This window comes from Cydia strobilella, chromosome Z (genome assembly GCF_947568885.1).
Source record: "Cydia strobilella chromosome Z, ilCydStro3.1, whole genome shotgun sequence".
Classification (NCBI taxonomy): Eukaryota; Metazoa; Arthropoda; class Insecta; order Lepidoptera; family Tortricidae; genus Cydia; species Cydia strobilella.
Window position 1 is genome coordinate 31,160,325 of NC_086068.1, and position 16,797 is coordinate 31,177,121.

Sequence of the window (16,797 nt, forward strand, 5' to 3'; positions counted from 1 at the left end):
GCCCTTTTCAAAGCAGCAATTCTGATAACACTAACTAACAAACCAACTCTTAAAAAAATATGGTAAAATATTTATTAAGAAAATATATATACAAATCGCAACAAATTTGCACTGGCAAATATATATATTATCTTCTAATAATAACAAATGTAAAGCAACCTGGGATATCACATCCTCGCAGGTACCAAATTTAGATTAGACAACAAATATAATTAATTAGAAAAAATGAATAAGTAATAATTAGCTAGAATAATCATTTCATCGATTAAGGAATTTTAAAAAGGTAACAACCAACAATAATAATAATAATACGCCTCTTTATTCTATAATGAATAAGTAATTAATCTATGTACATATTTAACATGCATAACTGATGATGGATTCCATTGGTGATTGAGGGAACCCTTCAAATGTTATGAGCGTACATACAACGAGTTTTGTATTTGCATCAACAAACTAAGCATTAACAATTAAAGTGCCATTTGATAAAGTGGAACTGCTGATGAAGACCAGAACGGAACTCTCTAACGATGCATAGTTCGCTTTAGCGATTTGTCCTCTTCGTTGTTTACTAAGCCAGGATGATTTGTAAAGAACATTTTTGATGATGGATTTTGTATTTTTATTAATAAATCAAGTATTTACGTTCAGAAAGTGACATTTAATGAAGTGGAACTGCTGATGATGATCAAAACGAAACTCTTTAACGTTGCATAGTTCACTTTGACAATATGTCCTCTTCGTTATAATTACTTAGCCAGTAAGATTTATACGAGTAAAAAACATTTTTATCAAGGTTTAGTCTGATGATGAATTCCATGAGGGATTGAGGGAACTCTTGAAATATTATAAGCATACATACAGCAATTTTTGTATTTTCATCAATAAACTAAGCATTAAAAATTAAATAGTGCCATTTGTCAGTGGACATGAATTTTTTTTACTAAAAAGTAGAAAAAAAAAGAAAAACCAACTTCAAAAAGGATAAAATAAAATAATATTATTCCTTTTCTATGCGCTAGCAACTGATACGTTTAAAGTCGGTGTCAAGCCAATAAGTGATATGTATATGTATGCCTAATATTTGAGGAATTTCAATACTCATTATATACTGGTTCTTTCTTTCTTATCAAACTACAGTCTACACTAGGGTTGGCATTCGATTTGAATACATATACATATCACTTATTGGTTCGGCACCGACTTCAAACGTATCAGTTGCTAGCGCATAGAAAAGGAATAATATTATTTTATTTTATCCTTTTTGAAGCCGGTTTTTCTTTTTTTTTATCGGTAAAGTTCACTTTGCCGTCCATTTTTGAGAATTTTTTTATTACCTACGCTTAATAATTTTATAATACAATTTATGTCGCATTTAATATGATCCGTTTTTATTGCTATTAAAGTATTGTGTGATTTGTAATAGTAATGTAGTATTATTGATTTCTAGGTATCAACTTTTAAGCGGAGTTACGGAATATGAAACCTATCACGATTTCGGGGCTATCGAACTTGAACATGGTATTTTGGAAACTCAGCGTGACGAATTCATTACTAAATATATTAAGTTAATATTTGAAGGTGCCGACGATGTGCCCATAAAAGATATATTGAAACAGTAAGTGCGATTTATTTATTTTATAATGCCGCTCCGATATAATCTGATGGCGACGCTTAAATGCATGATGTTTTATTTTTGACCGAAAAATGTATAAGTGAATATTTATGAGTTGTACACAATTAATGTTTTTAAGTAACAACTGACAACTAAGTATGCAGCCTACATCATGCGTCATGCAGATGCTGCGCAGTACGCGTATGCATCATGAAAATGAAAATGATTTATTTCGTTCTTATCGTTTACAAAATAAGAATCAAGGTTATGATTTACTAGTAAGCATAATAAATACTTGTGTCAGGAAATCCCGCTCCTCTAAAAGTAACATTGTCACTATATTATTTATTACTATAATACAGGAAACATGCAAATTCAATAGAATTGAATAAGATTAAGTAAGGTACGTACAGGGGGGCAATTTCGACTGGTAAGTTATAAAGCGCAACTTTGACCACCGAAAACTACTATTTACAGTACTTTTACTGCCAATTAATAGGCATGATGACAGTAATTAAAAGTCACTAAAATATTATATTTATTTAATGAAAAACGCATTATATTTTATATTTTTAACGAGATTGGTAAATGTTTTGTTAAAATAATAGTACAAAATACACAAGTCCGCCATGATTCGGTGAACACCAATCAAAGCGAATGACGTCACGTTCATGTCAACAAATATCCAAAGTACTGAAAGTACTGGTTCTCCTATGGTTCTCCTGCTATTTTATTTATGATTCACGGATTCAATTTTAGTAGTTTAAACCGAATACTAACTAATAATAATAACTTGGATTATGGAACAAAGATTTACTAAGGCAAACAGTGCTAATTTGCCTAGAATCGATGTGATGATGCTTGGCGAGTTTTTACAATCAAACGAAGACTTTTGTTCAGCAGAATTTAGAAATTTTAAAAGTTCCTTGTAAGTAGAATAAACAATATTCATAATTATATAAAAATCATACTAATTTAAGTAATTAACTAAATCCAAATCCTGTAAAATCGCTTTTTATATGTATTCCATAGCAGGTTAATATTAGAATTTGGCATTGGTGCAATTTGAAACCTAACTTCAAAAACCTACTCTCATGCAACTTTTATATTAAAGTTACGCCTCAAACAAGATAGATACTGTTAGGTATAGTAACTGAAAAATAAATTAAATACTCACATCGAAATGATCTTCGCAAAAATAAAGATGAGTCTTAGACAATACGGCCGTTGTCTCGCCTTGCAAGTGTAGCTACTTGTTTTGTGTTGTTATATCGTGTGGAACATGCATAAATAACTTATTAGGAGTTATAATGGATGTATTATTACACTGAGAAACTGCACAACATTTAAACACTTTGGTATTCATATTTAATAATACAAAATAAACAAATTATTTCGTAAACTTCTAAGGAACGCCTAGAACGTGCATTTTGTTTATATGAACTTGACGTCACTAGGGACGCCATGACACTTACAAGCGTTTTGGAGCGAATTTAAAATCTAAAAACTAAAATGTAGATTTTTCCTAGAGGCCGGTGTCGATTTTAGTCGCAAAAATGTAAAATTGATAGATTTCGTTGGTGAAATTGTACAACTTTTGTTTCCTAATTGAAATAACAAGTACTGGTTTCTATTAGCACGTCTTCTTATCTTACCTTTTATCAGATCAATTTTTTGAAAACAGACTCACTAAATTAGTTATGTTTGCTTTTCTGATAGACGTTTAGGTAAACGCGCGTAAAACACTGATATTGTCGCTCTTATTTGTAAATTTCGTAAAGTTTGGACGGCTAAACATGGTAATTTTGTATTACACATATCCTGTACTTGACGTTTATCGGACTACATTTTTATTATTATGACTTTGAAGTAGTGTAAATGAAAGTTAGACGAAATCAATATTCTCCAGAAATTACTTCAAAACAAGTGACAATTTCTCTGAAAATCGACTTAATTTCAACGTAGTTTTGATACTTAAACAATCTACAATATTTGCTGAAACTATTCTTATACATACTTATATTATCACTACCTTTTTCAGATACGCCCCTTCAAAGCTAGATCCTCAAAGATGGAACGTCGAAACGAACCGTGACGTAATCCTCAATCTATTCAGCGACGCCAGGACTCTGTCACCCCTAATTAGTTTTGCTAATTATCATTCTAAAGCAAATGCGCAATCATACTTCTATGTGTTCGGGCATAATTCAATTAGCACACATTACGCTGCAGTGAGTACCTGTATTAATATTTTTGATTCGATGAAAGAAGCCAATTGAGCTTAAATCTTATTTTTGAATTTCGAAAAATTAACAAGGTACCTTTGTCTGTTTAATCGTGTAAGCTGCTGCGTGCTGGAACAGAGTACCTAATGTTTAACGCAACTTCACCCGAGGCCAAATATTGCAGATTGGTAGGTTAAACTTTGCCTTTGTTTCCGACTTCGCACAATGTCGAACAGTAGGTAAAGACATATTCCCGGCTTCTACAGGCTGATATTTTCCAGTTCTTTTAAAACTTTTACATTTCAAAAGGTGTGTCAATGAACTGTTAAGTACAAGGAGGAACCAGCCTCTTTGCCTCTACTTGTTCATATTGTTCTCACCCGTAACCGATTCTTATTTATTTCGATTTAAAATCAAACTTGGCTATTATAAAACTACTGTCGAAATACTTTGAAAATTAAATGTTTGCTTGAGCCTAGAAACGTACTACCGCCTATGGGATAGTATTGCCCAGTATTATTTTGGCCCTGACATCAGTAGGGCGCAGAGCCGTCCCATGAGCAACTAATATATTTTTGAGATTTTTTCCTGTATTTGTAATGTAAGACGATATTACTTGCCTTTCATGGTTCTAGGTCAACGGGAAGTACCCTATAAATTTTGATTCCCTTGAAAGTGTCGAAATATACGTTTTCCCCTCACTAGCTCGGAAAGCCGTCTTTTATCCTTTAAAACAAGCTGGGAAAAATGCATTTTATCCACTAGCGGGGAAAGTAATTTGACCTTGAAGCGTGTTTAAGTAGCTTTTGACAGATAACAAAACGCAAAACGCTCATAATAATGGTTCGGTCGATATAAATTATCATTAAATAAATGGTTTGAGAATTTAATTAAAAATACCAAAATTAGCTTTGTTTAATGATTTTAAGTCATAAACCTTAAATTTCCATAAGAAACCTTTTGTTTTTTTATAGTGATGTTGAATATAATTCTGAACGCACAAGTTGTATCGATGCAATTTCAAAACGCATCGTTAGAAATGTCAATATTGTCAACAAAAATTTACAGGAAACTATGCAAGTTGTGTCTGATTTTACTTGAAAACCGACTCAGAAAATTTTGAAGAGAGAAAATTTTTGTTAAATAATATCGAAAAACAAATTGTTTTACGATATTATTTAACAGGAAACTATGCGTTGTGTCTGAGTCGGTTTTCAAGTAAATTTTTTGTTGACAATATTGACATTTCTAACGATGCGTTTTGAAATTGCATCGACACAACTTGTGCGTTCAGAATTATATTCAACATCATTATAAAAAAACAAATGCTTCTTATGGAAATTTAAGGTTTATGACTTAAAATCATTAAACAAAGCTAAATTTGGTATTTTTAATTACTCAAATCGGACCACCGGTCTCGGAGTAATCAGTGAACATACATTAAAAAAAAATAGGCATAACCGAATACAGAACCTCCTCCTTCTATGAAATTAAAGTCGGTTAATGAACATACATAAAAAAAAATAGCCACAACCCAATACAGAACCTCCTCCTTCTATGAAATTGAAGTCGGTTAAAAAGGAGCAAAAACCTTCTCCGAAACAGTTTTACTGTCTTATTTTATAGAATTAGCCAGCTCTAAAAAACCCAGCACTCTTTGGAGCATATTTTCTATGCTCAAATCGACACTAAAACTCAAAAAAGATATTCACATAGAAAAATACCCAAAGCTGTTGGCGTTCCTGAAAAAAACCGCTACCGGACACAGAGCAAAGAAATCAAAAAAATTCACAGCCGATTGTTTTGATGATAGTGATGATGATTTTTTTAATGTAGGATGTTCAGCGATTACTCCGAGACCCGTGGTCCGACTTGAACAATTCTTTTTTTGTTTGAAAGGAACTACCTCCAAGGTGGTCCCACATTAATCTGGTGCTGTTCTGATGATGGGATCCATGAGGAATTGAGGGAACTCCTCAACTTTTGAAGGCACATGTATGGTGATTTGGGTGTTTTCTTAAGCAACTCGAGTCTCTCGAAAACCACCAATTTGATGAAGTGGAGCTGATGACGATGATTGTTTTGATGATAATGATTTTAGCGATTACTCCGACACCCCTGATCCGATTTGAGTAATTATTTTTCTGTTTGAAAGAAGTTACCTCCAAGGTGTTTTCGTAACATTTTTTGTTTTGATCTGATGATGGAATCCGTGAGGAATTGAGGGAACTCCTCAATTTTTAAAGGCACCTGTATGGTGATTTCGGTGTTTTCTAAAGTAACTCAAGCATTTCCTCCCAAAAACCGCCAATTTGATGTAGTGCAACTGTAGCCTAACCACAAGTTTGACACTAAATATTCGCTAGCGTCTTCGTAACTTTGTACACTAATATGCCAGTACGAGCGAGATGCATAAACAAGTAAGTTACGCACACGATAGCGAATATATCAATGTCAATCTCGTGGTAAGGCTACTGATGATGAAGACTACGGACGAAATGATGATCTGACGCCTGTGGTACTATTGGAAGCTGTCAAAAACGCGGAATTAAGTTTGTTGCCGCAAAAATCCTGTGCTAAGTACATGAAGACTTTCGAGCAATTCAATGACTGGAAAAATAAAAAATAAACTTTTATAAAAAAAAGATAAACCGGCTTCAAAAAGGATGAAATAAAATATGATCCTTTTGAGGGTTCCGTGTTTAAGTATATGCGTTACCAACTGATATGTTTGAAGTCGGTGCCAAGCCAAATTTTGAACCATATATTCATAGTAATTTTGGTGCAATTCGATAAAGGCTGGGCTATATAAGTATGTACGTTGGATTGCCTAACGCAGCGTAGGCGAACAACACGCGAACGCTAAGCGGCGCGGCACGGCGTCTTAATTAATCCTTTGATACCTATAGAAGTGTCCTACGTGGGCGATCTCTTTGCGAACGCGAACGCCTTGGGCCGCGCCGCGCCGTGTCGCTTCGCTTCGCGTTCGCGAATGCTCGCCTATGTAAGACGCAGCGTTACACGACGACAATAAACGAACTTTCTGTAGGTATTTAAGAACACACCTCACAGAACACACGGTTTAACCTTCTTGGCGCAGTTCGTACCATGCTTGTCGGCACATTGTCGTCGTCGTATTTTTTAAAGAGCATTTCTTACTAATTCTTGAACAGTCCATAGCACGCAAGTGTGGGATTGGGACTGAGTTATTTTCTATCGCTTATCCAGAGGACTACATTTCAAAATATAAAACCATTCAAGGAACCTTCATGCCAAATTTCAGCTAAAGCGGTTCAGTTATTTAGCCATGAAAAGGTAACAAAGAGGCAGACAGAATTACTTTCACGTTTATAATATTTGTACAGTTGTAATGGGATTTATATACATAAAGCTCATTATTTTTGACTGGTATTGTTACTACTTGGCTTGGCACCGACTTCAAACATATCAGTTGGTAACGCATATACTTAAACACGGAACCCTAAAAAGGATCATATTTTATTTCATCCTTTTTGAAGTCGGTTTATCTTTTTTTTTATAAAAGTTTATTTTTCCATTTTTAGTTTTGACATTGTTAAGAGCGTGACGCATGAATGAAAAACATAATCGTGTTTAACTCTAAATTCGTAAACTTTATTAAATAATCAGAATTTTCCTCAAGTCCGTCTGGGAAATCATTACTGTCACTAAATCCATTCTCCGCCCCGCCACTGTCCCAATCCCTCAAACCCCCCGATCACTCAACCTCACAGCACATCAACCCCTGATCACTGAACCCCTCGACCCTAAACCACCAACCCCCAACCCCAGACCCCTTAACTCCTAACCCTAACCCACAATCCCTTAACTCCCAACCCCTCAGTCCCCGACCCATCAACTCACCTCCCCTCAACCCCGCAACCCCCCAAATACTAATACCCGCTACCTTCACCTCTCACACATACCCCTCACTTCTCAGTCTCTTTGGTTGTTTCCAACACTACCTACATCAAAAATCATAATACACATACGACGAGGGAAGTTCCACATTTCGTCCGTAGTCTTCATCATCAGTAGCCTTACCACGAGATTGACATTGATATATTCGCTATCGTGTGCGTAACTTACTTGTTTATGCATCTCGCTCGTACTGGCATTTTAGTGTACAAAGTTACGAAGACGCTAGCGAATATTTAGTGTCAAACTTGTGGTTAGGCTACAGTTGCACTACATCAAATTGGCGGTTTTTGGGAGGAAATGCTTGAGTTACTTTAGAAAACACCGAAATCACCATACAGGTGCCTTTAAAAATTGAGGAGTTCCCTCAATTCCTCACGGATTCCATCATCAGATCAAAACAAAATATATTACGAAAACACCTTGGAGGTAACTTCTTTCAAACAGAAAAAGAATTACTCAAATCGGATCAGGGGTGTCGGAGTAATCGCTGAAATCATTATCATCAAAACAATCATCATCATCAGCTCCACTTCATCAAATTGGTGGTTTTCGAGAGAAAATGCTCGAGTTGCTTAAGAAAACACCCAAATCACCATACATGTGCCTTCAAAAATTGAGGAGTTCCCTCAATTCCTCATGGATCCCATCATTAGAACAGCACCAGATTAATGTGGGACCACCTTGGAGGTAGTTCCTTTCAAACAAAAAAAGAATTGTTCAAGTCGGACCACGGGTCTCGGAGTAATCGCTGAACATCCTACATTAAAAAAATCATCACTATCATCAAAACAATCGGCTGTGATTTTTTTTGATTTCTTTGCTCTGTGTCCGGTAGCGGTTTTTTTCAGGAACGCCAACAGCTTTGGGTATTTTTCTATGTGAATATCTTTTTTGAGTTTTAGTGTCGATTTGAGCATAGAAAATATGCTCCAAAGAGTGCTGGGTTTTTTAGAGCTGGCTAATTCTATAAAATAAGACAGTAAAACTGTTTCGGAGAAGGTTTTTGCTCCTTTTTAACCGACTTCAATTTCATAGAAGGAGGAGGTTCTGTATTCGGTTGTGGCTATTTTTTTTTTATGTATGTTCACTGATTACTCCGAGACCCGTGGTCCGATTTGAGTAATTATTTAAATCTTAAGATAACCTAAGGTCTGTTTGTTTATTCCGTAGACTAAAATGACGTTTCATGTGTATGAGATGACATTTCTTAGTACCACATGAAATGTCATTTTAGTCTACGGAATAAAAAAACAGAATATACATAGGTACTGAACTGTTTGTCGTCGTCCGCTGTCTGTCATGAACTAGTCGTCAACTGGTCTTGTGATTGTCATGTCTAATTTTGAATTTAAATGTCGGTCGTTCCAAATGTTCCAATAATCTAATTATGTATGTCAGTCAGCCAGTTAATGAGTCGGTCTATGTCAGGTCGCCACGGAGGTTAGAAGCCCCGACAGGTACCTACTTACAAAAATCTTAACGTAAATAAAAAATAAAAAATGACAAACAAAAATAATTGAATGATAGTTATACCTGACAATATAATATAAGTAATGCACGAGTACTATCTTGTTACATACTTCAAATCTTCAAAAAATTTATTGTAGGTACACAAAAATATTTACAGGGTTGTTAAGATTAACTTAAATTAAACACAGTTGACAAAATGTACCTGGCATAGAAAAATACAGTCAGGTTACTCTGGTTCCTACACTAGGCTTAGCCTGTCTCGTAGGTAACCCAGACTCGAATGAGTTTATACAATTAATTAACATAACTTAAAGCCTATAAGAAGAGGAGATAAAAAACAGAATTAATATCACATTTTTTTTACAATAAATTATTAAGAAACAAGCATTCTAAAACTATCTTAAATTATATTGATTCTAACTAAATTAAATAAAACTTATTGGAATTTTAAAGTTAACCTTCTGTAGTAGTTTCTTTCTTTTGTAGAAGATAACTAATAAATGCATAAAAAGTAAGTAAAATTATGAACATAATTTATAAAACATAATTTTTTTACTCTTCTTTTTATTTGTATTACTAAAAGCAAGAAAAAGTTTCAAACAGTGTCAGTAGAGGCAAAATATTAGTTTAAACATATAGTGGAACACTGGAGTGTGTTATTTTCAAATACATAGAAACGTATAGTTAATGATTCTGATTCTGAATAAAAATTTTGAAGTAACTGACCTTAATATTTTTACTAGGTATCTTCTAATACCCACAATAAATTTACACCAAACCTGAACCAAAACCTGAGTTCCACTAGGTACAGCCGGGGTTCAGCATCAGCTCTATCTTGGGAACTGCTCTCCCAAGTACTCATTAAGACGTGTTGGATGACCAAAACAGCGTGTGCCTATGTTACACCAAACCTGAGTTCCACTAGGTACAGCCGGGGTTCAGCATCAGCTCTATCTTGGGTACTGCTCTCCCAAGTGCTCATTAAGGCATGTCGGATGACCAAAACAGCGTTTGCCTACGTTGCACCACACCTGAGTTCCACTAGGTACAGCCAGGGTTCAGCATCAGCTTTATCTTGGGTACTGCTCCCCCAAGTGCTCATTAAGACGTTGGATGACCAAAACAGCGTGTGCCTATGTTGCACCAAACCTGAGTTCCACTAGGTACAGCCAGGGTTCAGCATCAGCTCAGCTCTATGTATACTAAAACCTTCTCCAGAATGTAACAAACACTTTTCTGAAAACCGCATCAAAATCGGTTCAGCCAAACGCGAGATAATCGCGGACAAACATACGGGTCAAACTGAGAACCTTTTTTTTAAGGCGGTTAAAATTTTTGGAGTAACTGACCTTCTGCCGTTAATTCCGCCTTTTACACTTACTGGGATTAAATATTAAATAAAGTACATACAAACACACACATACACACATACATACATACATACATACATACATGCAATACATGCATACGCTATTAAACATAAGGCTCTTTCCACTAATCGATTGATCTACTTTATAAACAATTATGTAAGGACTGATGGAAATCGGGCTCCTTGTATGTAATGTGAGTTAGCACATTATAAAATGGATTATCTTTTGTAATCTGGTTACGCGTTTTACTAGGAGCACTAATACAACGAACTTTTACAACTAAAGATAAAAGAACTACGCGTGACCACCTCAATATTCCCCATGCCCTGGTTACACGTTTTACTAGAAGTTGATACAAAGTAGTCTTCTAACTTTAGATAAACGAAAACCTCAATAAGCCCGCGAGCCGTGGCCACGCGAATTATTATGAGCGCTTATACAACGAACTCATCTAACTTAACATAGTTACGCCAAACTATGTTTATGCGTTTATTTCAAAAACTATGTACTTTTACAAAAAAAAAGTAAAGAAATATTATTCTTCACGTCTATTGAAACACAAAACACATATTAAAAATCACTTAATAAACTCACGAAATATATGAGTTTATTAGTTTTCACGCTCACCAAAAACTTTAAAGTCGATTTACTCAAAACTGTGTTTTTTGAGATAGCAGAGATACGTCTGACACGGCAGAGCAGCAAAAGTAAGTTAAATTTTACTTTTCTTAAAACAACTTAGTGTATGCAATAAAGGTAGAAGCCTCAAAACCTGTTGTGGTACATATCTAGTACGAATCTAATTCTTTGTTTATTTTTCAGGTAATCCTCATCATTGGCATAAGCGGAGCAAAGGATGTTGAGAAACATTCTGACACCTTATTATTATTTAAACTACCGAACACAAAAACAAACATTGAAAGAAATTTTGTAGTACGAGATGAATATGTAAAAATTATTGAAAAATATCAAAAGCTGCGGCCGCCCAATACATCAGTGGACAGATTTTTTCTTGGCTACCGCAAAGGAAAGTCGGAACGCGAAATAGCATCTTTCCTGGGGCTAACATCACCCAAACAATACACTGGACATTGTTTTAGACGGACATCGGCCACTCTATTGGCAGACTGACGCGCCACGGTGGCTGGAAATCCAGCACCGTGGCGTACCTCGAAGACTCGATTGAGAACAAATCCAAAATATGCAAAAGGTTGTTAGTATTATTAAGCTCAACAATTTAGCCACTGATGCACTAAGCCGACCATCCACTTCTAGAGATGCACTGCTCTTAGAAAGTTGTCCATCAGATACCAAAGAAGTCCCCGTTGAAATTGCTGCTGCTTGTATTTCTCCCGCTCACTCTACTACATTTACCTTAGAAAGTTTAGAAACCATGGATAAAGAGAATAAATTACCATGCAATAACAGTAACACCCAAGTTACCAACACAAGCATATATGTTCCCAAAAAAAACCTAACCATTACCATGTCAAATTGTAGCAATATAACTTTAAATTTTTAGTGCCACTTAACATTTTTAAAGGGAATTTAAACTGAATTTGCCACAAGTAATTTACACTGTTTAATTTTGCATGTTTATTAGTTAATAACAATTATACTGGACGTTACATATTTTCAGAACTGTTAAATAATTACAATTTTAAAGGATGATAAAAAAAATCTGAATTGTTAAATAATTATTACATTAATTAAGTTAGTTGCATGTACAAATGAAGACTGATTTGTTATCTTAATTAGTAAATTACAATTTTAAATAATGTTATACTATGTAACACCCAAGTTACCAACACAAGCATAAATGTTCCCAAAAAAATCTAAACATTACCATATCAAATTGTAGCAATATAACTTTAAATTTTTAGTGCCACTTAACATTTTTAAAGGGAATTTAAACTGAATTTGGCACAAGTAATTTACACTGTTTAATTTTGCATGTTTATTAGTTAATGAAAATTTTACTGGACGTTAAGTACATATTTTCAGAACTGTTAAATAATTACAATTTTAAAGGATGATTAAAAAAATCTGAATTGTTAAATAATGATTACATTTATTAAGTTAGTTGCATGTACAAATGAAGACTGATTTGTTATCTTAAGTAGTAAATTACAATCTTAAATTATGTTATACTATATTGATTATGATTATAATTAACATAAATAAAGAATTATTTTTTATGAGCTGTTTTTTGCATGTTGCACTTTCCTCGCTATAGTGAGGTGAAAAGTTTTGTGTTACACACGGGTGCAAATGTATTTTACTTCTCGTGTGTTGAAACACTCGCTACGCTCACTCACCTCGCTCGTGGTTCAACTATAGAATCCTTTCGCTTGCTCGTGTTTTAATCCACACTCGCGGGTAAAATACAACTTTGCACCCTTGTATAACAAATAACTATTTTTGCGGCATAAACGGCCGTATCTTGTTTTACGTTAACTTAGAAGTCTGATTTTTTTCACAGCTTCAAGGGACTGTAGACGAGTATTTTATATTATGGTTTTAATTTCAACTCGATACACGTTCCCGAAATAAAGGGTCTTGACAGACAGACGGATGGACGGTCAACAAAATGATCTTATTAGGCTTTCATTTTTATATACATATTATTAATTGTAATGTTCAAATTTAGTAGCGGATCACAAAATACACCTATATTCCAAAATTTTGAGATAAATGGCTGTGACATACAGACAAACTATGGCTATGGGACCATAATAAAACGGCTCATCTAGTATAGAGACTCCTATACAATACATAGTGATCTGTTTTTATTGCTCTGGAGTGTATTGGACTTTCATAAATCATTATATTATATTGCAGCTAAATAAAAGTGTCCACGGAGAAGAATTGCCTTATGTATTGGGAGCACCTCTGGGGGGTGCCAATAATCACTTTCATTCCGAATACACACCGAAAGAAAAACTGCTGAGTGAAGCTATAATGAGATTATGGACTAACTTTGTAAAAATTGGGTGAGCATAATTTTAACAATTATACTTGCAAATAAGCTATTTCGATTATATATATAAACTTACTTAATTTTTCAGGACGCCCAATACGCAGAGTGTAAACGAATATTTTACTTTAGACCGTAGGCAATGGGATCAATATAACGTTGAATGGCCAGAGTACAACGAGGAGCATAAATCGTATTTAAAATTAGGTAAACATTTTTATTTAAATCCACTTTTCTAACACGTGTAGCGTATGTACCTAACTAAATATGTTTAATATAACAAAAATATATGTGGACTAACGCTGAATTGCAAAAACTAACCATTTAGGTATTCCAATCAAACTGAATTTCTTGATCTAGTTTTCAGATTACCTGAATATTTGCTTTGTTTTTATAGGAATAAAATAAAAAAACATGTTTTTCTAACTCGTCACCCTTCAAACTCATTGTGAGAACTAAACAGAGCTAATTTGCAAAAAAATGCATTCTTTTTTTTTAAAGATCTGTGAGTAAACGGTTGCCTCTCTCTCCCTAGCTCGGTATCACCTGAGATGATCCAGTTAGAAGGTCGACCCATACTGACCTACGTTAGGGATGGCCAGAGGGCGCCATAATTCTTCAGTAAGAAGTGCATATACTTGGAAAAATTCGACCTATGCCGCTGTGGAGCGGTGGCCGTATGGCACAGGCACCTGCCGCGATAGCAGATGAAGCTGGTTCGATTTCAGCCTGGGGCACTAGAGGCCTTGGTCACTTTTTCATAGTATAAGACAATTATTTCAGTTTATAATTTATATTTATATACAGGATGGGCCAGTAATAAATACATTAAAAAAAATTGTTTTTAAATAAAAATTAAAATTAGAATTTGGGCTAATAGTATTTTATGTGACTGCTACATAATGAAAGGCATTAAAACTCGAGTGGGGGTTTATGAAACGAACGTATTGAGTTTCATAAAAGAATCACACGAGTGTTTTAATGCCTAATTATGTACAGTTACATACACTGCTTTATCTACACACATATTATAAACTTTCTATGATATATTCACTAACCTCATATTACAGCCGACATTGGGGCATAGTTGCTTTCTGGCGGAATTCGCGGATATGAGGTGGCGTCTCCGAAATATCTTTATCGCACATTTTACACGAACCTTTTGCTAGTTACTTTAAAAACAACAAAGCAAATATTTTTTTTATTTACAAACTAATTAAAAGATAAACTGCACGTCAAATGGCGGCAAAGAAAACTTTTTTCACGCATGTCACGCATCCGTAGTTTTTTTTTAAATTCTGAGACAAACTAGAGTGGGGGTCGATTGCCATATCGTTCGATACCAACTAACAAGCAAGATTTGTCAAATTTGTATGCAATTGACATTTCATTTCGAATAAAACGTCATCTCGACTGATATTAGAATAGAGGTCAAATCAAATTTCTTTGTTTTTCAGAGACGTTCAAAATTTGAATAAAATAATATTTAAATGTTAATATATTTTTCCTTTTTTATTGTGGGACGTACCACATTATTACAATCTATAAATTGTATATACAGCTGTCAATCACAATGAAAAAATCAACGATGATCAACTCTGTCACTAGCGACATCTGCTTATTAAGGTTCACAGGTGGTCAAGGTTGTGAACCTTAATACGACGTCGTCACAGTTGCAATGATTAAATTCGCGTCGATTGACGGATGGTCAGCTGGCGCATTTGGTAACTCATTGGACCGGCAATCCAAGGATGTGGGTTCGAGTCCCACGTTGACCAGAGTTTGATCATCGTTGATTTTTTCATTGTGATTGACAGCTGTATATATAAAATAATATTATCGAAATCGATGTTATTATTTAGCAATAATAACATTTTCACAGATAAAAAATTTGCTGTAACAAAACAGTTTATCTTAATGTTGGCCATTATTTACGGATTTTGAAGGCATCATAGAGGGTTTATGATATGTGTGTAGATAAAGAAGTAAATTTTACGTTTTAAAAATTAAATCATCAAGATGTCGTCCGTAGCGGTTGCGGCACTCTTCCAGTCTTGCTTGTAAATTTTGAAAGACTTTCGTTAGAAGTTGCGGAGATATTGATTAGATTTCTTGATGAATATTCTCCTTTAATTCTGCTGTGGTTGTCGGATTATTGGAGTATACTTTACTCTTCAAGTAACCCCACAAAAAGAAGTCTGCCGAAGTTAAGTCAGGGCTCCGGAGTCCAAGCAATGTCACCTCGCCTCGCCTCGATATCAATTTTTGAGGAAATATTTCACGCAAAACTTCCAGGGTCACGTTACTTGTCAGGTGGCCCCGTCTTGCTGAAACCACGTGTTGTTGTTGTTGTAACCATACGATTCGTGAAGTTTCGGAGCCAGGAAATCTCTTAACACGAAAGTCTTGTTAAGTCTTTGAAAATATACAAGCAAGACTGGAAGAGTGCCGCAACCGCTACGGACGACATCTTGCGGATGTCGCGCGAGTGACTAAAAATACGTGAGTGAAACCGCTAAGTTAGTTTAATTAAAATATTTTCTGAAAATAATTTAATTTGTTCTAATACTTCTAATAGTCTTTAATCAGAATTGACATAACGGCAACGTTCAACTTCACACAAACTTTACCAGTAAGGAGTTATTTATATTATCGTTAAGCTAAGCTCTTGCAACCATTGGAGGACAGTCATCGAATCGGTCCAAAAATATGTACGCGTTGGTTTTTTGCGATGGCTGTCCTTGATAACGAGTGCGATTCGGGAAGCTATCATAGCGGCTTGCAGTTCCAAACGCGGGATTGACATCGGTTTCAGGGAAGAGACCCTCGTTTTGCTTGCGACGAGAGTGAGCTCGACATTACCATGAGAGTGTACCAATCGCCAATATGCAACGCAGGCGTAGGCAAGCTCACTCGCATCTGCAAGGACGTGCAATTCTCGTTAGGAAGGCTCCGAGCCTCTGGATCTTTGAATACCAAACAAACAGCGGGATCTTAAACGAAGAAAAAGTTTAAAAGGTTTTTAAAGAATAATTCGATAATTCGTATAAATACTTTAATGTTTTAATGTTTAGGTTTACATTAAGGAAACTGCAAGTATACTATATTAGTAACTACAATAGCGCAATAGGGAAGCTGCAGCTATAATATTTACTAATATTAGGTTTGAAGACGACGACGGCGACGGCAGGATCATCTCAT

The 16,797-nt window shown here is 35.0% G+C and overlaps 1 protein-coding gene and 1 long non-coding RNA gene across 2 annotated transcripts in view; one reads left to right on the plus strand and one right to left on the minus strand.

The window, feature by feature from the left end:
- The window catches only part of LOC134754159 (uncharacterized), a 108,444-nt gene that overhangs the window by 78,137 nt on the left and 13,510 nt on the right, over positions 1–16,797 (plus strand). Inside the window, exons 7-10 of the mRNA XM_063690280.1 lie at positions 1,451–1,618; positions 3,657–3,846; positions 13,461–13,612; positions 13,688–13,803. Of these exons, the coding sequence (XP_063546350.1) occupies positions 1,451–1,618; positions 3,657–3,846; positions 13,461–13,612; positions 13,688–13,803 (626 nt within the window). The remainder of the gene's footprint in view (positions 1–1,450; positions 1,619–3,656; positions 3,847–13,460; positions 13,613–13,687; positions 13,804–16,797) is intronic.
- The window catches only part of LOC134754504 (uncharacterized), a 579,708-nt gene that overhangs the window by 16,450 nt on the left and 546,461 nt on the right, over positions 1–16,797 (minus strand). The window lies entirely within an intron of this gene.